We start from the raw sequence: 24,519 nt of genomic DNA, 5'->3' as shown, positions 1-24,519 counted from the left end.
AGCCCAGGGAGGAGCGAGGAGAGGGACGGAAGCTATACTGTTACACTGGCAATACTAAAGTGCCGATAAGAACATCCAATAGTCAAAGGTTAATGAAATACAAATGGTATAGAGGGAAATAGTCCTATAATTCCAATAATAACTACAACCAAAAACTTCTTACCTGGGAATATTGAAGACTCATGTTAAAAGGAACCACCAGCTTTCATATGTTCTCATGTTCTGAGCAAGGAACTTAAACGTTAGCTTTCTTACATAGCACATATTGCACTTTTACTTTCTTCTCTAACACTTCGTTTTTGCATTATTTAAACCAAATTGAACATGTTTCATTATTTATTTGAGGCTAAGTTGATTTTATTGATGTATTATGTTAAGTTAAAATAAGTGTTCATTCAGTATTGTTGTAATTGTCATTATTACATATATATATATATATATCTATTTTAAATCGACCGATTAATCGGTATCAGCTTTTTAGGTCCTCCAATATCGGCGTTGAAAAATCATAATCGGTCGACCTCTAGTTTGTACTGTAGACAGTTACTTGAGAGAGTTTGGTATCAGACTTAAGATTCCTCCAAAACACTGATGATGAAGCACACTAAGTACTGGAGAAGCCTCTGATGACAAGCTGGATGAATAACCAATCAGTCACTGTCAACGTCTCCAGGTTGCTTCATCACTCACGTCTCTGTTTGACTGCTGCCTGAGTGGGGCTAGCTCCCCAGATTCCCAGGCACAGCTAGAGGGACTAGCGAAAACTTCACTTCCACTCTTCTTGGCTTCAGTAGTTTTAGCAGAATCTTTCAGTGAGAGATCTGAATGTGATCTGTTCTGGGACTTCCCGGACTCAGATGAAGCCTTTTTTACTGGACTTAAAATAACTTTCAATTGAGTTTTTCTGGTAGAGGACGGACAATCCTATTGGTGTCAGTGTTATCTCTGCAGCTAACACATTGCTGTCTGTATCAGACACAAACCCCAGTGTACCTGAGTCCTCTACTATGTCCTTGGTCTTACATCTCAGTGGCAAGAGACTGATATGTGACCGCCAGTGAAAGAGCTTCCACTCTCACTCATTTAATAGAATGTAATGGTTTCAGACATTCCAACAGGGTGCTGCTATGCAGACTATTACAGACTAGAGGTCGACCGATTAATCGGAATGGCCGATTAATTGGGGCCGATTTCAAGTTTTCATAACAATCGGAAATCTGTATTTTTGGACAACGATTTGGCCAATATTTTTTATATATATTTTTACACCTTTATTTAATCTTTATTTAACTAGTCAGTTAAGAACACATTCTTATTTTCAATGACGGCCTAGGAACAGTGGGTTAACTGCCTCGTTCTGGGGCAGAACGACAGATTTTTACCTTGTCAGCTCGGGGGATTCAATCTTGCAACCTTACAGTTAACTAGTCCAACGCTCTAACCACCTGATTACATTGCACTCCACAAGGAGCCTGCCTGTTATGCGAATGCAGTAAGCCAAGGTAAGTTGCTAACTACCATTAAACTTATCTTATAAAAAACAATCAATCAATCATAATCACTCGTTAAACTACACATGGTTGATGATATTACTAGTTTATCTAGCATGTCCAGCGTTGCATATAATCGATGTGGTGCGTATCGTTGCTCCAATGTGTACCTAACTATAAACATCAATAACTTTCTTAAAATCAATACAAAGAAGTATATATTTTTAACCTGCCTATTTAGCTAAAATAAATCCAGGTTAGCAGGCAATATTAACCAGGTGAAATTGTGTCACTTCTCTTGGGTTCATTGCACTCAGAGTCAGTGTATATGCAACAGTTTGGGCCGCCTAATTTGCCAGAATTTTACGTAACTATGACATAACATTGAAGGTTGTGCAATGTAACAGGAATATTTAGACTTATGGATGCCACCCGTTAGATAAAATACGGAACGGTTCCGTATTTCACTGAAAGAATAAACGTCTTGTTTTTGAGATGATAGTTTCCAGATTCGGCCATGTTAATGACCTAAGGCTCGTATTTCTGTGTGTTATTATGTTACAACTAAGTCTATGATTTGATAGAGCAGTCTGACTGAGCGCTGGTAGGCAGCAGCAGGCTCGTAAGCATTCATTCAAACAGCACTTTTGTGCGTTTGCCAGCAGCTGTTTATGACTTCAAGCCTATCAACTCCCGAGATTAGGCTGGTGTAACCGATGTGAAATTGCTAGCTAGTTAGCGGGATGCTAAACGCTAATAGCGTTTCAAACGTCACTCGCTCTGAGACTTTGAGTAGTTGTTCCCCTTGCGCTGCATGGGCCGCGGCTTTTGTGGAGCGATGGGTAACGCTTCTTCGAGGGTGGCTGTTGTCGTTGTGTTCCTGGTTCGAGCCCAGGTAGGAGCGAGGAGAGGGACGGAAGCTATACTGTTACACTGGCAATACTAAAGTGCCTATAAGAACACCAATAGTCAAAGGTATATGAAATACAAATGGAAAAAAGAGAAATAGTCCTATAATTCCTATAATAACTGCAACCTAAAACGTCTTACCTGTTAAAAGGAACCACCAGCTTTCATTAGTTTCCCATGTTCTGAGCATGGAATTTAAACGTTAGCTTTCTTACATGGCACATATTGCACTTTTACTCTCTTCTCCAACACTTTGTTTTTGCATTATTTAAACCAAATTGAACATGTTTCATTATTTATTTGAGGCTAAATTGATTTATTGATGTATTATATTAAGTTAAAATAAGTGTTCATTCAGTATTGTTGTAATTGTCATTATTACAAATACATTTTAAGAATCGTCAGATTCATCGGTATCGGTGTTGAAAAATCATAATCGGTCGACCTCTATTACAGACCATTACAATAGCATGGTTATGGACTGAGTCGCAGGTTGGAGATGGACATGGGGATTGTACTGTAACAGCCTTCCACTAAAAGAATATCTCAATGGTCAGATAACTCGCAACAAATGTATCAATGGATGTCTTGCAGCTACTCCTAAAGGGAACGTAATGTAATGTACATACTGCCATTTGTCTTACACTGTAAATATCCCTTCCATGGCCCCCAGTCATCAGTGATGGTACAATGCTAGGTAATAGTGTTCCTGTGTGATGGTACAAATCAAATCAAATTTCAAATCAAATTTTATTTGTCACGTACACATGGTTAGCAGATGTTAATGCGATTGTAGCGAAATGCTTGTGCTTCTAGTTCCGACAATCCGGTAATAACCAACAAGTAATCTAACTAACAATTCCAAAACTACTGTTTTATACACAGTGTAAGGGGATAAAGAATATGTACATAAAGATATATGAATGAGTGATGGTACAGAGCAGCATAGGCAAGATACAGTAGATGGTATCGAGTACAGTATATACATATGAGATGAGTATGTAAACAAAGTGGCATAGTTAAAGTGGCTAGTGATACATGTATTACGTAAGGATGCAGTAGATGATATAGAGTACAGTATATACGTATGCATATGAGATGAATAATGTAGGGTATGTAACATTATATTAGGTAGCATTGTTTAAAGTGGCTAGTGATATATTTTACATTTCCCATCAATTCCCATTATTAAAGTGGCTGGAGTTGAGTCAGTGTCAGTGTGTTGGCAGCAACCACTCAATGTTAGTGGTGGCTGTTTAACAGTCTGATGGCCTTGAGATAGAAGCTGTTTTTCAGTCTCTCGGTCCCTGCTTTGATGCACCTGTACTGACCTCGCCTTCTGGATGATAGCGGGGTGAACAGGCAGTGGCTCGGGTGGTTGATGTCCTTGATGATCTTTATGGCCTTCCTGTAACATCGGGTGGTGTAGGTGTCCTGGAGGGCAGGTAGTTTGCCCCCGGTGATGCGTTGTGCAGACCTCACTACCCTCTGGAGAGCCTTACGGTTGAGGGCGGAGCAGTTGCCGTACCAGGCGGTGATACAGCCCGCCAGGATGCTCTCGATTGTGCATCTGTAGAAGTTTGTGAGTGCTTTTGGTGACAAGCCAAATTTCATCAGCCTCCTGAGGTTGAAGAGGCGCTGCTGCGCCTTCTTCACGATGCTGTCTGTGTGAGTGGACCAATTCAGTTTGTCTGTGATGTGTATGCCGAGGAACTTAAAACTTACTACCCTCTCCACTACTGTTCCATCGATGTGGATAGGGGGGTGTTCCCTCTGCTGTTTCCTGAAGTCCACAATCATCTCCTTAGTTTTGTTGACGTTGAGTGTGAGGTTATTTTCCTGACACCACACTCCGAGGGCCCTCGCCTCCTCCCTGTAGGCCGTCTCGTCGTTGTTGGTAATCAAGCCTACCACTGTTGTGTCGTCCGCAAACTTGATGATTGAGTTGGAGGCGTGCGTGGCCACGCAGTCGTGGGTGAACAGGGAGTACAGGAGAGGGCTCAGAACGCACCCTTGTGGGGCCCCAGTGTTGAGGATCAGCGGGGTGGAGATGTTGTTGCCTACCCTCACCACCTGGGGGCGGCCCGTCAGGAAGTCCAGTACCCAGTTGCACAGGGCGGGGTCGAGACCCAGGGTCTCGAGCTTGATGACGAGCTTGGAGGGTACTATGGTGTTGAATGCTGAGCTGTAGTCGATGAACAGCATTCTCACATAGGTATTCCTCTTGTCCAGATGTGTTAGGGCAGTGTGCAGTGTGGTTGAGATTGCATCGTCTGTGGACCTATTTGGGCGGTAAGCAAATTGGAGTGGGTCTAGGGTGTCAGGTAGGGTGGAGGTGATATGGTCCTTGACTAGTCTCTCAAAGCACTTCATGATGACGGAAGTGAGTGCTACGGGGCGGTAGTCGTTTAGCTCAGTTACCTTAGCTTTCTTGGGAACAGGAACAATGGTGGCCCTCTTGAAGCATGTGGGGACAGCAGACTGGTATAGGGATTGATTGAATATGTCCGTAAACACACCGGCCAGCTGGTCTGCGCATGCTCTGAGGGCGCGGCTGGGGATGCCGTCTGGGCCTGCAGCCTTGCGAGGGTTAACACGTTTAAATGTCTTACTCACCTCGGCTGCAGTGAAGGAGAGTCCGCATGTTTTCGTTGCAGGCCGTGTCAGTGGCACTGTATTGTCCTCAAAGTGGGCAAAAAAGTTATTTAGTCTGCCTGGGAGCAAGACATCCTGGTCCGTGACTGGGCTGGTTTTCTTCTTGTAGTCCGTGATTGACTGTAGACCCTGCCACATACCTCTTGTGTCTGAGCCGTTGATTTGAGATTCTACTTTGTCTCTATACTGACGCTTGTTTGATAGCCTTGCGGAGGGAATAGCTGCACTGTTTGTATTCGGTCATGTTACCAGTCACCTTGCCCTGATTAAAAGCAGTGGTTCGCGCTTTCAGTTTCACGCGAATGCTGCCATCAATCCACGGTTTCTGGTTAGGGAATGTTTTAATCGTTGCTATGGGAACGACATCTTCAACGCAGGTTCTAATGAACTTGCACACCGAATCAGCGTATTCGTCAATGTTGTTATCTGACGCAATACGAAACATATCCCAGTCCACGTGATGGAAGCAGTCTTGGAGTGTGGAGTCACCTTGGTCGGACCAGCGTTGGACAGACCTCAGCGTGGGAGCCTCTTGTTTTAGTTTCTGTCTGTAGGCAGGGATCAACAAAATGGAGTCGTGGTCAGCTTTTCCGAAAGGAGGGCGGGGCAGGGCCTTATATGCGTCTCGGAAGTTAGAGTAACAATGATCCAAGGTTTTTCCACCCCTGGTTGCGCAATCGATGATATGTAATAGTGTTCCTGTGTGATGGTACAATGCTAGGTAGTAATAGTGTTCTTATGTGATGGTAAAATAATAGGTATTATTACTTTTCCTGTGTTATGGTACAATGCTAGGTAGCAATAGTGTTCCTGTGTGATGGTACAATGCTAGGTAGTAATAGTGTTCCTGTGTGATGGTACAATGCTAGGTAGTAATAGTGTTCTTATGTGATGGTAAAATGATAGGTATTATTACTTTTCCTATGTTATGGTACAATGCTAGGTAGTACTAGTGTTCCTGTGTTATGGTACAATGCTAGGTAGTAATAGTGTTCCTGTGTGATGGTACAATGCTAGGTAGTAATAGTGTTCCTATGTTATGGTACAATGCTAGGTAGTAATAGTGTTCCTGTGTGATGGTATAATGATAGGTAGTAATAGTGTTCCTGTGTGATGGTACAATGCTAGGTAGTAATAGTGTTCCTGTGTGATGGTACAATGCTAGGTAGTAATAGTGTTCCTGTGTTATGGTACAATGCTAGGTAGTAATAGTGTTCCTGTGTGATGGTATAATGCTAGGTAGTAATAGTGTTCCTGTGTGATGGTACAATGCTAGGTAGTAATAGTGTTCCTGTGTTATGGTACAATGCTAGGTAGTAATAGTGTTCCTGTGTGATGGTATAATGCTTAGGTAGTCATAGTGTTCCTGTGTGATGGTACAATGATAGGCAGTAATAGTGTTCCTGTGTGATGGTACAATGCTAGGTAGTAATAGTGTTCCTGTGTGATGGTATAATGCTAGGTAGTCATAGTGTTCCTGTGTGATGGTACAATGCTAGGTAGTAATAGTGTTCCTGTGTGATGGTATAATGCTAGGTAGTAATAGTGTTCCTGTGTGATGGTACAATGATAGGTAGTAATAGTGTTCCTGTGTGATGGTATAATGCTAGGTAGTCATAGTGTTCCTGTGTGATGGTATAATGCTAGGTAGTCATAGTGTTCCTGTGTGATGGTACAATGCTAGGTAGTAATAGTGTTCCTGTGTGATGGTATAATGCTAGGTAGTCATAGTGTTCCTGTGTGATGGTACAATGCTAGGTAGTAATAGTGTTCCTGTGTGATGGTACAATGCTAGGTAGTAATAGTGTTCCTGTGTGATGGTACAATGCTAGGTAGTAATAGTGTTCCTGTGTGATGGTATAATGCTAGGTAGTCATAGTGTTCCTGTGTGATGGTACAATGCTAGGTAGTAATAGTGTTCCTGTGTGATGGTATAATGCTAGGTAGTCATAGTGTTCCTGTGTGATGGTACAATGATAGGTAGTAATAGTGTTCCTGTGTGATTGTACAATGCTAGGTAGTAATAGTGTTCCTGTGTGATGGTACAATGATAGGTAGTAATAGTGTTCTTATGTGATGGTAAAATGATAGGTATTATTACTTTTCCTATGTTATGGTACAATGCTAGGTAGTACTAGTGTTCCTGTGTGATGGTATAATGCTAGGTAGTAATAGTGTTCCTGTGTGATGGTATAATGCTAGGTAGTAATAGTGTTCCTGTGTGATGGTACAATGCTAGGTAGTAATAGTGTTCCTGTGTGATGGTATAATGCTAGGTAGTAATAGTGTTCCTATGTGATGGTACAATGCTAGGTAGTAATAGTGTTCCTGTGTGATGGTATAATGCTAGGTAGTAATAGTGTTCCTGTGTTATGGTACAATGCTAGGTAGTACTAGTGTTCATGTGTGATGGTACAATGCTAGGTAGTAATAGTGTTCCTGTGTGATGGTACAATGCTAGGTAGTAATAGTGTTCCTGTGTGATGGTATAATGCTAGGTAGTAATAGTGTTCCTGTGTTATGGTACAATGCTAGGTAGTACTAGTGTTCCTGTGTGATGGTACAATGCTAGGTAGTAATAGTGTTCCTGTGTGATGGTACAATGCTAGGTAGTAATAGTGTTCCTGTGTGATGGTACAATGCTAGGTAGTAATAGTGTTCCTGTGTGATGGTACAATGCTAGGCAGTAATAGTGTTCCTGTTTGATGGTACAATGCTAGGTAGTAATAGTGTTCCTGTGTGATGGTATAATGATAGGTAGTAATAGTGTTCCTGTGTGATGGTATAATGCTAGGTAGTAATAGTGTTCCTGTGTGATGGTATAATGCTAGGCAGTAATAGTGTTCCTGTGTGATGGTACAATGCTAGGTAGTACTAGTGTTCCTGTGTGATGGTACAATGCTAGGTAGTAATAGTGTTCCTGTGTGATGGTACAATGCTAGGTAGTAATAGTGTTCCTGTGTGATGGTACAATGCTAGGTAGTAATAGTGTTCCTGTGTGATGGTACAATGCTAGGCAGTAATAGTGTTCCTGTTTGATGGTACAATGCTAGGTAGTAATAGTGTTCCTGTGTGATGGTATAATGATAGGTAGTAATAGTGTTCCTGTGTGATGGTATAATGCTAGGTAGTACTAGTGTTCCTGTGTGATGGTACAATGCTAGGTAGTAATAGTGTTCCTGTGTGATGGTACAATGCTAGGTAGTAATAGTGTTCCTGTGTGATGGTACAATGCTAGGTAGTAATAGTGTTCCTGTGTGATGGTACAATGCTAGGCAGTAATAGTGTTCCTGTTTGATGGTACAATGCTAGGTAGTAATAGTGTTCCTGTGTGATGGTATAATGATAGGTAGTAATAGTGTTCCTGTGTGATGGTATAATGCTAGGTAGTAATAGTGTTCCTGTGTGATGGTATAATGCTAGGCAGTAATAGTGTTCCTGTGTGATGGTACAATGCTAGGTAGTAATAGTGTTCCTGTGTGATGGTACAATGCTAGGTAGTAATAGTGTTCCTGTGTGATGGTATAATGCTAGGTAGTAATAGTGTTCCTGTGTGATGGTACAATGATAGGTAGTAATAGTGTTCCTGTGTGATGGTACAATGCTAGGTAGTAATAGTGTTCCTGTGTGATGGTATAATGATAGGTAGTAATAGTGTTTCTGTGTGATGGTATAATGCTAGGTAGTAATAGTGTTCCTGTGTGATGGTACAATGATAGGTAGTAATAGTGTTCCTGTGTGATGGTATAATGCTAGGTAGTAATAGTGTTCCTGTGTGATGGTACAATGATAGGTAGTAATAGTGTTCCTGTGTGATGGTATAATGATAGGTAGTAATAGTGTTTCTGTGTGATGGTATAATGCTAGGTAGTAATAGTGTTCCTGTGTGATGGTACAATGATAGGTAGTAATAGTGTTCCTGTGTGATGGTATAATGATAGGTAGTAGTAGTGTTCCTGTGTGATGGTACAATGCTAGGTAGTAATAGTGTTCCTGTGTGATGGTACAATGCTAGGTAGTAATAGTGTTCCTGTGTGATGGTACAATGCTAGGTAGTAATAGTGTTCCTGTGTGATGGTATAATGCTAGGTAGTAATAGTGTTCCTGTGTGATTGTACAATGCTAGGTAGTAATAGTGTTCCTGTGTGATGGTACAATGCTAGGTAGTAATAGTGTTCCTGTGTGATGGTATAATGCTAGGTAGTAATAGTGTTCCTGTGTGATTGTACAATGCTAGGTAGTAATAGTGTTCCTGTGTGATGGTACAATGCTAGGTAGTAATAGTGTTCCTGTGTGATGGTACAATGCTAGGTAGTAATAGTGTTCCTGTGTGATGGTACAATGCTAGGTAGTAATAGTGTTCCTGTGTGATGGTACAATGCTAGGTAGTAATAGTGTTCCTGTGTGATGGTACAATGCTAGGTAGTAATAGTGTTCCTGTGTGATGGTACAATGCTAGGTAGTAATAGTGTTCCTGTGTGATGGTACAATGCTAGGTAGTAATAGTGTTCCTGTGTGATGGTACAATGCTAGGTAGTAATAGTGTTCCTGTGTGATGGTACAATGCTAGGTAGTAATAGTGTTCCTGTGTGATGGTACAATGCTAGGTAGTAATAGTGTTCCTGTGTGATGGTACAATGCTAGGTAGTAATAGTGTTCCTGTGTGATGGTACAATGCTAGGTAGTAATAGTGTTCCTGTGTGATGGTATAATGCTAGGTAGTAATAGTGTTCCTGTGTGATTGTACAATGCTAGGTAGTAATAGTGTTCCTGTGTGATGGTACAATGCTAGGTAGTAATAGTGTTCCTGTGTGATGGTATAATGCTAGGTAGTAATAGTGTTCCTGTGTGATTGTACAATGCTAGGTAGTAATAGTGTTCCTGTGTGATTGTACAATGCTAGGTAGTAATAGTGTTCCTGTGTGATGGTACAATGCTAGGTAGTAATAGTGTTCCTGTGTGATTGTACAATGCTAGGTAGTAATAGTGTTCCTGTGTGATGGTATAATGCTAGGTAGTAATAGTGTTCCTGTGTGATGGTACAATGCTAGGCAGTAATAGTGTTCCTGTGTTATGGTACAATGCTAGGTAGTAATAGTGTTCCTGTGTGATGGTACAATGCTAGGTAGTAATAGTGTTCCTGTGTGATGGTACAATGCTAGGTAGTAGTAGTGTTCATGTGTTATGGTACAATGCTAGGTAGTAATAGTGTTCCTGTGTGATGGTATAATGCTAGGTAGTAATAGTGTTCCTGTGTGATGGTACAATGCTAGGTAGTAATAGTGTTCCTGTGTGATGGTACAATGCTAGGTAGTAATAGTGTTTCTGTGTGATGGTATAATGCTAGGTAGTAATAGTGTTTCTGTGTGATGGTATAATGATAGGTAGTAATAGTGTTCCTGTGTGATGGTATAATGATAGGTAGTAATAGTGTTCATGTGTGATGGTACAATGCTAGGTAGTAATAGTGTTCCTGTGTGATGGTATAATGCTAGGTAGTAATAGTGTTTCTGTGTGATGGTATAATGATAGGTAGTAATAGTGTTCCTGTGTGATGGTATAATGATAGGTAGTAATAGTGTTCATGTGTGATGGTACAATGCTAGGTAGTAATAGTGTTCCTGTGTGATGGTATAATGCTAGGTAGTAATAGTGTTTCTGTGTGATGGTATAATGATAGGTAGTAATAGTGTTCCTGTGTGATGGTATAATGATAGGTAGTAATAGTGTTCATGTGTGATGGTACAATGCTAGGTAGTAATAGTGTTCCTGTGTGTATGATTAGTTGTGATTGCATCTGAGCTGGCAGATTCATACCTCTGGCCCTGAGGGTTTTACAGACTTCAGTGAGATGATCCAGTCAGTGCTCCCTCTCAATCTCCATCTTTCTGTCTTTCTCTCTTTCTCCTTTCTTTCTTTCTTTTTTTATTTATTTATTTATTTCTCTTTCCCTCTTTCCTTCTTCCTCAACCTCTTTTTCTCACTCCCCCTGCTTACTCCATCTCTCTCTCTATCCTTCTCGATCTCTCTCCCTCCTCTCTCTCTCTTCCTCACTCTCTCTTATTCCATCTGTGTCTCTCTCTCTCACAAGGTCTCTGAGAGGTCAGTCATCGACAACTCCAGGCCACGTCACAAGGCCGTCCACCAGCACCTACAGGAGGGCCAATCTATTAATGCAATTCTGGGAAAGGCGAGTGGGGCGGAGCACCTGCTGTCATCATGCCAACAGGCCTCAGAGGGGTTCTGTCAATGCTCAGGTCCCCTAATCAATCCCACATTACTGATCATCAATTGGAAGACTAGTTTAGGAAACATGTTTGAGGGCCACCACGTGTGTTTTTCCTCACTACGCATGAGGACAACAGCACTCTGTTGTGTGTGATTGGATAGGGATATGTGCCTGTTAATCATTTGTGCTGCTGTATACCCCAATGAAAACGCAACCTTCTTTCTCACATATTGCTCTCTCTCTCTCTCTCTCTCTCTCTCTCTCTCTCTCTCTCTCTCTCTCTCTCTCGGTCTTTCTCTCTCTCGCTATCTGCTTTGAGAGACAAGTCAAGGATCATATCACCTCCACCCTACCTGTCACCCTAGGCCCACTCCAATTTGCTTACCGCCCCAATAGGTCCACAGACGATGCAATCGCCATCACACTGCACACTGCCCTATCCCATCTGGAAGAGAGGAATACCTATGTAAGAATGTTCTTCATTAACTACAGCTCAGCATTCAACACCATATAGCACCCTCCAAACCTCCTGACGGGGCACCCCCAGGTGTTGAAGGTAGGAAACGACATCTCCACTCCGCTGAACCTCAACACTGGGGCCCCACAAGGGTGCGTTCTCAGCCCTCTCCTGTACTACCTGTTCACACATGACTGCATGGCCATTCACACCTCCAACTCAATCATCAAGTTTGCATACGACACTACAGTGGTAGGCCTGTTTATCAACAACGACGTCGAGACAGCCTACAGGGAGGAGGTGTGGTGTCAGGAAAGGGCCCTCTCTCAATGTCAGCAAAACAAAGATATGATCGTGGACAGGAAACAGCAAAGGGAGCACCCCCCTATCCACATCGACGGGACAGCAGTGGAGAAGGTGGAAGTTTGAAGTTCTTCGGTGTACATATCACGGACATACTGAAATGGTCCATGCAACAGACAGTGTGGTGAAGAAGGCGCAACAGAGCCTCTTCAACCTCAGGAGGCTGAGGTTGTAAAGACTAACTTTTACAGGTGCACAATTGAGAGCATCCTGTCGGGCTGTATCAGCGCCTGGTACAGCAACTGCACCTCCCACAACCGCAAGGCTCTCCAGAGGGTAGTGAGGTCTGCACAACGCATCACTGGGGGCAAACTACTTGCCCCCCAGGACACCTACAACACCCGATGTCACAGGAAGGCCAAAAAGATCATCAAGAACAATATAACCACCCGAGCCACGGCCTGTTCACCCACTACCATCCAGAAGGCGAGATCAGTACAGGTGCATCAAAGCTGGGACAGAGAGATTGAAAAATAGTTTTTATCTCAAGGCCATTGTTTAACAGACACCACGAGCACAGAGAGGTGGCTGCCTACCTACAGACTTGATATCATTGGTCACTTTAATAAATGGAACACTAGTCACTTTAATAATGCCACTTCAATAATGTTTACATATCTCCCATAACTCATCTCATATGTATATACTGTATACTTCACTATCTATTCTTTACTATTTATTGCATCTTAGCCGCTCTGTCACTGCTCATCCATATATGTTATACTTATATATTCTCATCCCATTCCTTTACTAGATTGTGTGTATTAGGTTTTTTTGTGGAATTATTAAATATTACCTGTTAGATACTAATGCACTAGAAGGATAAGCATTTCGCTACACTCGCAATTTCATCTGCTAACCATGTGTATCTGACCAATGATTTGATTTGATCTCTGTCTCTCGCTCTCTCTTTGTCTCTCTCTCTCTTTGTCTCTCTCTTTCTCTCTCTCGTTGTCTCTCACTCTCTCTCTTTGTCTCTCTCGCTCTCTCTCTTTGTCTCTCTCACTCTCTCTCTTTGTCTCTCTCTTTCTCTATCTCTCTCTTTGTCTCTCTCTCTTTGTCTCTCTCTTTGTCTCTGTCTTTGTCTCTCTCTCTCGCTCTCTTTGTCTCTCTCTCTCGCTCTCTTTGTCTCTCTCTCTCTTTGTCTCTCTCTCTCTTAGTTCAATGAAGGTTTATTAAAGTGTATCAGACATCTAATCAGGGTTGATTAAGCTAGCCGTCTATGACAACAGTGACTAAGCACATCCACGGCTAAGTGGCCGTGCTTGCCACCGCCACCAATGAACAGAAAGTGCAGGCGAAAGCAGCTTTTCGTCAGTGCCCTCGTTCAGCCCTTTCCACCCCACGTTACCCGACTCCCGGTCTCCTGTGGCGGCCGGACAGCACTGAATGGCACCGTAATCCATCCCACTAATTCCCAGGCATTAGGAAGGCCGGCCATTTCCTAATTGGCTAAAGGGTTAGATTAGGATCTGGACAATGGGGCATGTTGATGCCATCTCTCGCTGTCATAACAGGGGGATTAGGGAAGTGAATAGAGGGGGCTACTGAGCACCTCCGGCCAGAGGGCCCCAGAGGGCCCCAGAGGTACCAGAGCACAGGCCTGACTGACACACTGTCACAACACACTGGGCCTAGTGGGGCTTTACCCAGCCAAGCGGAAGCTGATCCCATCACCAGCTCCTGCCCACACAGTCCCCCTATCCCAGCCCCTTCAATGCACTGCAGCCCGTTGACACACACATTGGGTCTGACTACTGGAGGCAGTGGAGCTGGAGATTTCAATTTGACATGGAACAGTTTCTCCCAGAAGTGGCTTGCTAAGTGAAACTCAAGGCTGTTTTGAAACTCGCTGCATGTTGTTTGTCAGGGACAGAGTACAACAAGTATATGAGATTCAGAGGTCAAGAGGTCAAGCCTGTCTCTGTGTGTCTGTATCTCAGTAAGCTAGGCCTTCGACTAGCTGTGAAAGCAATAGCCGCTGCTGCTGGCATCATGTGGTCTTTTAATGCAGTCTGAAGGCTAGCATATGTGTAAGGAGGAGGGGAAGGTAAGCAGGGTGGACAGAGGTACAGCCTCAAGTCTTCTTCTGCAGTCTGTCACATCACGTCGGCTAGTTCTAAAACCACGCTGACTGTAATAGCTGCTCTCCAAGATGGAGAGGGGGAGAGGTCCGACTGAGAGGGGTCAGGGATGTGCTATAACGAGGCTTTGAAAGGGTCTTCTGGTCTTGTGGTGTCTTTCTCACTCTCCTCTGATTGATGGATGGCTGGAAACCTGTGAGGTGACTTGTGGTCTATATAGGCAGTGTCTCTCTAAGCTCTACACACTCTCTACACACTTAGAGAAGGGGATATTTCTCCCTGTGCTTTTCTGCCTCTTGCCATAGTAGCTGTGGATTTTCAGGCTTGATCATAGCTGCTTGAGCGTTGATATAGTATCGTGGGAGAGAGATTGAAGTCTGGACGTAGTATATCTTACTATTTCTCTCCAAAGCCTGGGGATATGCACTCACTGAACCAGACCTGTTGCACCGCCATCCCAGCAGTGTTTGAAGTTGGAGCCAATATTTCCACTTGCAGATGGTCTGACACTCATTTAACAGTCTTGGGCTGCGATGTAGCACATTTCTTTTGACCGGAGCCCTATGGGCCCAGTGGGCCTGGGTCAAAAGTAGTGCACTATATAGGGAATAGGGTACCATTTGGGACACACACATGGATTCACATAGTTGTGATCCAGTTACCGATGCCTCTGCCAATCAGCGATGTTAAACAGTGTAGATATACTTAAGGGTCATACTAATGCATGACATAAGAAGTGCAATGCGCAGATGGCTGCCCTTCTGGCTGGGTACATTTATTCCACTGAAGTGCATTGTTGAATGGGTTTGGATTTCAAACGAGGCAGTCTAGATGCCCTGACCCGGGATCCATTACTGGACAATGGTACTAAGCTGGATGTGTTAAGAGCTGATCTATTGGCCCCTGGCTATGAAACCCTATGGATGGATATAACTGTAGTGTAGGGAGAGAGAGATGGGAGAGTAGTAGAGGCCTGGCTGGCCGGCAGCTCTACTGCCCACGCTGCAACTCTAGTCTACTCCGTGAGACATGCTTCATCTCCACGCCTTCTCCTCACAGACCCTTCACTCTCTCTCTCTCTCTCTCTCCCTCTCTCGCTCCCTCTCCCTCTATCTCTCTCTCTCAGCGGACAGGAAGAGATGTTCAGACATCATTATTGTTTTCTCTCTCCCTCTCCCTCTCCCTCTCTCCTCTCTCTCTCTCTCTCTCTCTCTCTCTCTCTCAGTGGAGAGGAAGAGATGTTCAGACATCATTATTGTTTTCTCTCTCCCTTATTCTCTCATCCCCTAGTCCCTTCTCCGCTCCCCGGGAGTTCCAAGGAACATTTTGTATGTGGAAAGACGACAGCCGCTTCTGAGTCATTACAGCGTTGTACCGCAGGACAAATAGCTGGGTATTCGCCACAGTTATCTCTGGTAATCGGTTTGTGTTATTCTCGGCTTTGTTTGCAGATTGCTCCAGTGAAAATCCCAGCTTCACCTCTGATGAACCGTCTGTGTTCACTCACTCTCTCTCCATCTCTCTCTCTTTGCTTTACCTCCCATCGAACAGGAGATTAATAAGTAGGATGTTTGTTGAACATGAAAAATCATTTCCTGTACAATACACAGCTTTAGTGTAAATTATCAGCACTCTAGAAATGCCCCAGGTGCCCAAATTCCCTTGTGAACAGCCTTGAAAATACCCACTCGGGGCAATGCACCTACAGTATGTCAGCTTGATTTATTAGGTATGTGGCCCTAATTTATTGTAAATGTATACCAATGGGGCTTTTGTAAATTACAGATAAATATAGGCTTCTTAGATCAGTCACTAGAGAAGAAGAATAACATTTTGTCTATCGAGGATGTGTTACCGCGCATGCAAGTGCATACTCATCATGCTAAGTGGTGATTTCTACATTGCAAACCATAGGGGCCGGTGTGTAGGAGCCGTTTTGGCCTGTTTATATGGCATTGTATATGCTGTCTGTCAATGGTTATTTGAACTTATTTGTCCACTAGAGGGCACTATATGTTGGGGTCATGGTTCACATGTAGCACAGGTGACCAGGAAGGGTTGGCGGAGAGGGCATACAATTCTTACTGTATCACAGAGCATGCTCATGGATTTGACCTCTGCACCTTTTATATGCTAATATTTGTATTGGATCGATAAAATGGGAACGAAAAGAGTTACGGTTGGAAAGCAATTTCTGTGGACGTGTTATGGACATCTCTCTGCTGTGCCAGTGGCTTTTTATAGGGAATCGTTACTACAAATGTCTCTCTTAAACCAGCTTGGATGTTACACTAATGTCAAATCTAACAGATGACCCAGAACTCTGAAAGTACAGAAAACCACTTTCATGCCTTATAGTTTGCTCCTCTTAGAAAGTGTCCCCACTGGAAGACGCTGCTAATTACACAGTAGTTCCGTGACATCAAAGGTTCCTTTTGAAGTGTTGTGCTGTGTGTCGGCCGTTCTGGAGCGCTGTCGGGAGGTGTAATCTGTTGTCGTTACGCAGGCCTCATGCAGGGTAGCACTGGAAGTGCCATAGTGTATCTCACACATAGATACACACACACACACACACTGCATGTGTGTTCACTAGCATCTCCTCTCCTCACCACATATCAACATGGCTCAGATGTGCCATCCTCACGCCCCTAGACCAGCCCCCGTCCACTCCTCTCTCAACCTTCACCTAGAACTCTCTCTGCCTGGTGTGTTTTGATGTGGAGCACCATGGTTTGATGCTGAACTCTGAGAGGATTTAGGTTTTCCATTGCATGGTATCTGTTGAAATCTCCAGCGGTTTGCTTTTCCCATCTAAGGACAGATTCATCAACATTGAGCTTTTAGACAACGTCGGCAAGGGCTTTAAGGGCCTTGATGGAGTCATTTTCTTTTCTTTACGTTATTTCACGCTTGGACTCCCTGTCAGCAGCGTTGAGAGATAGGGTGGCGGAGTCCAAAACCGACTTACTGAAGAAAAGAGTATCTCACAGCTCTTGTGACTGTCGTGACAGAATGGCGTGGAGTCATTCAGTTTGCACCAATCCAGCACCTCCCGTCACCGCTGTTACATCATAATGACATGTGACAGGCGATAAGAGCTTGTGGCACCAGACTAAGTTGGCACACATGACTGCATCATCTTGTGACATGGTGTGGCAGACATATGAACTGTCTGACTCAACAGACACACACTCACTTACCCTCGCTAGCCTGTCTGACTCAACAGACACACACTCACTTACCCTCGCTAGCCTGTCTGACTCAACACACACACTCACTTACCCTCGCTAGCCTGTCTGACTCAACAGACACACACTCACTTACCCTCGCTAGCCTGTCTGACTCAACAGACACACACTCACTTACCCTCGCTAGCCTGTCTGACTCAACAGACACACACTCACTTACCCTCGCTAGCCTGTCTGACTCAACAGACACACACTCACTTACCCTCGCTAGCCTGTCTGACTCAACAGACACACACTCACTTACCCTCGCTAGCCTGTCTGACCCAACAGACACACACTCACTTACCCTCGCTAGCCTGTCTGACTCAACAGACACACACTCACTTACCCTCGCTAGCCTGTCTGACTCAACAGACACACACTCACTTACCCTCGCCAGCCTGTCTGACTCAACAGACACACACTCACTTACCCTCGCTAGCCTGTCTGACTCAACAGACACACACTCACTTACCTCGCTAGCCTGTCTGACTCAACAGACACACACTCACTTACCCTCGCTAGCCTGTCTGACTCAACAGACACACACTCACTTACCCTCGCTAGCCTGTCTGACTCAACAGACACACACTCACTTACCCTCGCTAGCCTGTCTGACTCAACAGACACACACTCACTTACCCTCGCTAGCCTGTCTGACTCAACAGACACACACTCACTTACCCTCGCTAGCCTGTCTGACTCAACAGACACACACTCACTTACCCTCGCTAGCCTGTCTGACTCAACAGACACACACTCACTTACCCTCGCTAGCCTGTCTGACTCAACAGACACACACTCACTTACCCTCGCTAGCCTGTCTGACTCAACAGACACACACTCACTTACCCTCGCCAGCCTCGCGGTGCAGTTCTAGCGGAATCTAGGTATTTTTGAGGAATGTGTTAATGGATCTGGTATTGAGTGAAGCAGGAATTCAATCTGCCTTTTGGGGCCAGTCTGATCATGCCACATGTATTGAACAGACCCAAAGGCTGCCATATGCCAGACTCTACAGTATCAAAGGCTGCCATATGCCAGACTTTACAGTATCAAAGGCTGCCATATGCCAGACTCTACAGTATCAAAGGCTGCCATATGCCAGACTCTACAGTATCAAAGGCTGCCATATGCCAGACTCTTCAGCACCAAAGGCTGCCATATGCCCGACTCCACAGTATCAACGGCTGCCATAGGCCAGGCTCTTCAGCACCAAAGGCTGTCATAGGCCAGGCTTTTACAGCAGAGTTAGCACGGATTTGGGAATAAGCTGTTTAACACCTCAGGGATGGAGTACCTTGGAGCTATCACAGCCAGCATCAATTAGCCTATCCTCTGGTGCTCAAACAGGCTAATTAGCACACGGCACTAGCAAGAGCGTTTAGGAACTAATTTATACCTTGATACACCTTTAGCATCATATCCCCCACAACACAACACTAACTGGAAATTACAGCTGTCTCAAACAGACACTATGCTTAGGAGAGAGAGTTTGTAAAACCTGTGATTTACATTTACATTTTGGGGTCATTTATCAGACCCTCTTATCCAGAGTGACTTACAGGAGAAATGAAGTGCCCTTGCTCAACTCCCGTACAGACTCGGGAGAGGCGAAGGTCAAGAGCCGTGCGTCCTCTGAAACACAACCCAACCAAGCATCACTGCTTCTTGACACAATGCCCACTTAACCCGGAAGCCAGCCGCACCAATGTGCACTGTGCACCTGGCGAATGTGCACCTGGCGACCATGTCAGCATGCACTGCGCCCGGCCTGCCACAGGAGTCGCTAGTGCACGGTGGGACAAGGACCTCCCTGCCAGCCAAACCAGCAGGCTAGTGTTCTCGTCTCACTCGCGATAACATGTAGACAGCAGCCCTGTGAGGTTGTGTAGAGGCTCTGTGTCTACCGTCTTTGAGAGGTAGACCTGCATGCAGATTGATCTTATTTATCTCCTCTCTGTTGGAGTTGCATCACTCAGCTGAAACCTTCCTGTAACGTTACCTAGTGAAGTGCTCATTGCTCATCATCCCGAAGGACAGCGCTTAAGTATTCAGTGGAATTCAAATGTGCAACCAAGAGAACTGCTCACAATACATGAATATAACTGATTCAGGGTCAGCTTGTCCTTAATCAGCCGTTCTGTTCTGATTCTTTGAGACGTTGAGGTGTTCAAAGTAGGATCCTTTTGTTAAAGGGATGACAATGACGCCCTTTATCTCCTTCCACAGAGTCAGATGAAGTCCTGGATACCATTTGTACGATTCTGTGTCCATTATGAAGGAAGTTAGAGGTAGTTTCATTAGCTAACTAGCATTGACTCGCAAAACTACCGCTAACTTCCGTCTTAACCTCTTACCTCTACCTGGGTCTACCTTGCGTCCCAACTAGAGCTCTGGAAATGCAAATGCGCTACGCTAAATGCTAATAGTATTAGTTAAAACTCAAAAGTTCATTAAAATACACATGCAGGGTATCAAATTAAAGCTACACTCGTTGTGAATCCAGGCAACAAGTCAGATTTTTAAAATGCTTTTCGGCGACAGCATGAGAAGCTATTATCTGATAGCATGCACCAATACACTACAACAGAAAAGCACAGCAGGGGACGTAAACAAAATAATTAGCATTTCGGCGTTACACAAACCGCACAATAAAATAGAAAACAGTCATTACCTTTCACCATCTTCTTTGTTGGCACTCCTAGATGTCCCATAAACACTATTGGGTCTTTATTTCGATTAAATCGGGCCATATAAAGCCAAGATATCGTTATATGTAGACTGTGTGATAAACGAAAAAAACAGCGATTTCACAACGTAACGTCATTTTTTAAAATTCAAAAAGTAGACGATAAACTTTCACAAAACACTTCGAAATACGTTTGTAATGCTACTTTAGGTATTAGTAAACGTTAATAAGCGATAAAAATCATCCGTAGGCGATGTACATATCATTAGCTGTCGTCTTGGAAAAAATTTCAGGAGAGAGCTCTTCCGGAATGATCTGGGCGGAGACCGGAGGTACGTCGTGCCCTCTTTCGGTTCAACCAAGAATCAAAGAGGATTAAATTCACAAGATACTCGACTACATGGGGATGCTGTGGGAGTTGAATGCTCGGTCTTATCTAATTCGGCTCACTGTTAACAATTGCTGGAAGTGGCGCAAGGATATTTATTTCCATTTTCTGTGATCAGGTTTTCCTGCGCTTTCCGATGTAACGCACGTTATGTAATAGCCACAGTCGTGATTTAACCAGTTTTAAAAACGTCCGAGGGTTTCCTATACACACATTCTAACCATATGAACGTACTATATTCCTGGCATGAGTAGCAGGGCGCTGAAATGTTGCGCGATTTTTAACAAAATGTTCAAAAAAGTAGAGGGTAGGAGCAACTAGTTAATTGACACATTGACATAAAAATGGTATCCACGCGATCGTTTGACCTGTTAACCAAAATCCAGAAGTTTCCCTTTAAAGAACTGCCATGATGTACACACCATAGAATTACAATTCTTGGCCTCCCGGGTGGCGCAGTGGTTAAGGGCGCTGTACTGCAGCGCCAGCTGTGCCACCAGAGACTCTGGGTTTGCGCCCAGGCTCTGTCGTAACCGGCCGCGACCGGGAGGTCCGTGGGGCGACGCACAATTGGCCCAGCGTCGTCAGGAGGGTTTGGCCGGTAGGGAAATCCTTGTCTCATTGCGCACCAGCGACTCCTGTGGCGGGCCGGGCGCAGTGCACGCTAACCAAGGTTGCCAGGTGCACAGTGTTTCCTCTGACACATTGGTGCGGCTGGCTTCCGGGTTGGATGGCGCTGTGTTAAGAAGCAGTGTGGCTTGGTTGGGTTGTGTATTGGAGGATGCATGACAACCTTCGTCTCTCCCGAGCCCATACGGGAGTTGTAGCGATGAGACAAGATAGTAGCTACTAAACAATTGGATACTATGAAATTGGGGAGATATATATATATTTCATTCTATTTCTACGGTACACACAGTTCATAATGCTGCTCTTCTCTCCTGTATGCAGGTGTATGCACAGTTTCTTAGTAAATTCCCTGATTGTAACTGTGTAACTGTGCTCCTCCCCTCTCCTCTCTGATAGGCACAACCAGGCAGCCCAAGGAGGGAGAGGTCCCGGGGGTGGACTACAACTTTGTGACTGTTGATCAGTTTATGGAATTGGAGAAAAGTGGAGCCTTACTAGAGAGCGGAACTTATGAAGGTAAGAGAAAGCTTTTCACTTTTTTCGGGGTGTATCATATTTTTGGGGGGTCTTTCCTGATTTTGCTTGTTGGAATAATTGTATTATGTAGCTGCTTGTTTATCGACCATCCTTCCACTCTCTGACAGAGAAGAATGAAAACACACTCTCACACACACACACCACAACACCACTACACTCTCCTCCATGGTGGCTCTCCTCTGAGCCTTAATGGCTCTATAATAAACATGACTCACTCCAATTTCTCTCCATCTGCCCTGGTCTGTGTGGCTCTGTGCTGGGTGTACTAAACTACTGGCTCTCCACTCTGTCAGATACAGGGGACTCCACCACACAGACAGATAATGCATTAACTCCATGTCAGCTCCCTCGCCGAGCCCTCCCGCTCAGCCTCGCGTCTGTCATGGCAGAAAAATAAATTGCAGATGGTCAATTTAACGGTTGGTTGCCAGGAGCGATGTTAGATTCTCTCTCCGATTGAGGCCGTGTATCACTTCTCCGAGGATGTCGTCTTCCGTAGAGAGAACCCTTCTTCTCTTCTCGGTGGCAGCACCGCTGTACCACCAACATTTACCTGTTTAATATGTAATGCACAATTAGAGAGAGAGAGAGAGAGATAATTACTTGACACATTGGAAAGAACTAACAAAAAAACTGATCAAACTAGAATGCTATTTGGCCCTAAACAGAAAGTACACGGTGGCAGAATACCTGACCTCTGTGACTGACCCAAAATTAAGGAAAAGGCCTCCCGGGTGGTGCAGTGGTTAAGGGCACTGTACTGCAGCGCCAGCTGTGCCACCAGAGACTCTGAGTTCGCGCCCAGGCTCTGTCGTAACCGGCCGCGACCGGGAGGTCCGTGGGGCGACGCACAATTGGCCTAGCGTTGTCCGGGTTAGGGAGGGTTTAGCCGGTAGGGAAATCCTTGTCTCATCGCGCTCCAGCGACTCCTGTTGCGGGCCGGGCGTAGTGCGTGCTAACCAAGGTTGCCAGGTGCATGGTGTTTCCTCCGACACATTGGTGTGGCTGGCTTCTGGGTTGGATGCGCGCTGTGTTAAGAAGCAGTGCGGCTTGCTTGGGTTGTGTATTGGAGGACGCATGACTTTCAACCTTCGTCTCTCGCGAGCCCGTACGGGAGTTGTAGCGATGAGACAAGATAGTAGCTACTAAACAATTGGATACCACGAAATCTGGGAGAAAACTGTATAAAAAAAAAATATATATAATAATAAATCAAATAAAATTTCAAAATTAAGGAAAGCTTTGACTATGTACAGACTCCGTGAGCATAGCTTTGGTATTGAGAAAGGCCGCCGTAGGCAGACCTGGTTCTCAAGAGAAGACAGGCTATGTGCACACTGCCCACAAAATGAGGTGGAAACTGAGCTGCACTTCCTAACATCCTGCCAAATGTATGACCATATTAGAGACACATATTTCCCTAAGATTGCACAGACCCACAAAGAATTGGAAAAGCAAACTCAATTTTGATAAACTCCCATATCTACTGGGTGAGAGAGAGAGAGATGGAGAGATCCCTGTTTTCTTTTGTGTGAGGAAGGTGGAGAAAAAGCCAATCTGTCTGTCAGGTCCTACACTGCCAGGTTAATGTTATCCACAGTGTTGGATTTTCATCATTACAAAAGCCTGGCTTGGGAAAGTCAGGGGTTGGGTCAGTGTGTCTCTTGGCTTTCGTTTAGCTAATAGTAAGGTAGGCAACTAATTTAGCGTTGTAGCATACTACTGGAGGTTGTCTTCAGTTTGTCTAGGAATGTTTGAAGGTTTGAAGAATGCGTCATGCTGTTTTTGTGCATTTTATATTTGATTTCCCAGGAAAGTCTGACTGAAATTGCTTTTAGATTTTAGGCAGCAGTAGGGTAAAATAGTCTGTGGTCTGTGGTTTTAAGCCTTTCCATTCAATTCGCTTTTTTACAGCAATGTTTTTTCATTTGAGTCACTCACTGTGTACTCAGAAATGCGAACAAAAATTCACAATCTCATTGGATTTCAAAATATATTTGGCTATATGGTTTCTCCTCCAGAAGTACTAAAACACCACTGAGAAGTGCAGGATAATATTTTATTTATTTATTTTACCAGGCAAGTCAGTTAAGAACAAATTCTTATTTTCAATGACGGCCTAGGTACAGTGGGTTAACTGCCTGTTCAGGGGCAGAACGACACCTTGTCAGCTCGGGGATTTGAACTTGCAACCTTCCGGTTACTAGTCCAACGCTCTAACCACTAGGCTACCCTGCTACCCTCTCAAAGAAACCCTCTCTAGCTTCAGAACCTAATCTCCAGTGGAGAGGCAGTGCCTTGAAGCCTGCTCTCAAGGAAACTTGGTTCCATTGCTGTGGATACATCATATCTCCCCCCAGTCCATTTCACACAGTGTTTACAGAGAGTGGAGACCAAACACTTAATCAGATCTCACATCAGCTTAACAAGGACATCCGCTGTCTCTGGACTTTGCCAGGTATCTCTGGGCTAAAGCTGTAGCAAAGGATGTTTGCGTGCATGCATGCCTATGTGTGTGGAGGAGATCTTAGCAGACAGTCTTCTGCTAGCGGACTCAGGGGCTGGAGGATCAGAGTGGGTGATGTGTGAAAGCATCAGCGAGGAGGAGCCCAGGGGAGCATGTTCAGAACAAACCCAGAAACGCTCTGCATGCTGGGAGCTGGCGACTCCGCCCTGGGGAGACAGACGGGACGACCACACAGAGCACAGAGCCCAGAGCATAGAAAGAGAGACAGGCTTCTTCTTTATTTATTTACAACACACACACACACTCACTCAATCACTAGGAATCTGTGCATGGTTTAGTGTTTGATTGATGTGCGGTGGATAACAATGATTTGCCAGCAGACACAAAAGAG

At 44.4% G+C, this 24,519-nt stretch overlaps 1 protein-coding gene across 5 annotated transcripts in view; it reads left to right on the top strand.

The window, feature by feature from the left end:
* LOC115119208 (membrane-associated guanylate kinase, WW and PDZ domain-containing protein 2-like) overlaps nt 1-24,519 on the top strand; it is a 385,811-nt gene that overhangs the window by 238,768 nt on the left and 122,524 nt on the right. For 4 of the 5 annotated variants that reach the window (XM_065008344.1, XM_065008343.1, XM_065008345.1 and 1 more), the window contains exon 3: nt 21,521-21,640. In XM_065008344.1, the coding sequence (XP_064864416.1) occupies nt 21,521-21,640 (120 nt within the window). Of the gene's footprint in view, nt 1-15,398; nt 15,603-21,520; nt 21,641-24,519 lie in introns of those variants that run through there. The other variant, XM_065008347.1, reaches the window with a different exon arrangement.

This window comes from Oncorhynchus nerka, linkage group LG23, assembly GCF_034236695.1.
Source record: "Oncorhynchus nerka isolate Pitt River linkage group LG23, Oner_Uvic_2.0, whole genome shotgun sequence".
NCBI lineage: Eukaryota > Metazoa > Chordata > Actinopteri > Salmoniformes > Salmonidae > Oncorhynchus > Oncorhynchus nerka.
The sequence above is the reverse complement of the archived record's forward strand: the minus strand, read 5'-3'. Positions and strand labels throughout refer to the sequence as shown.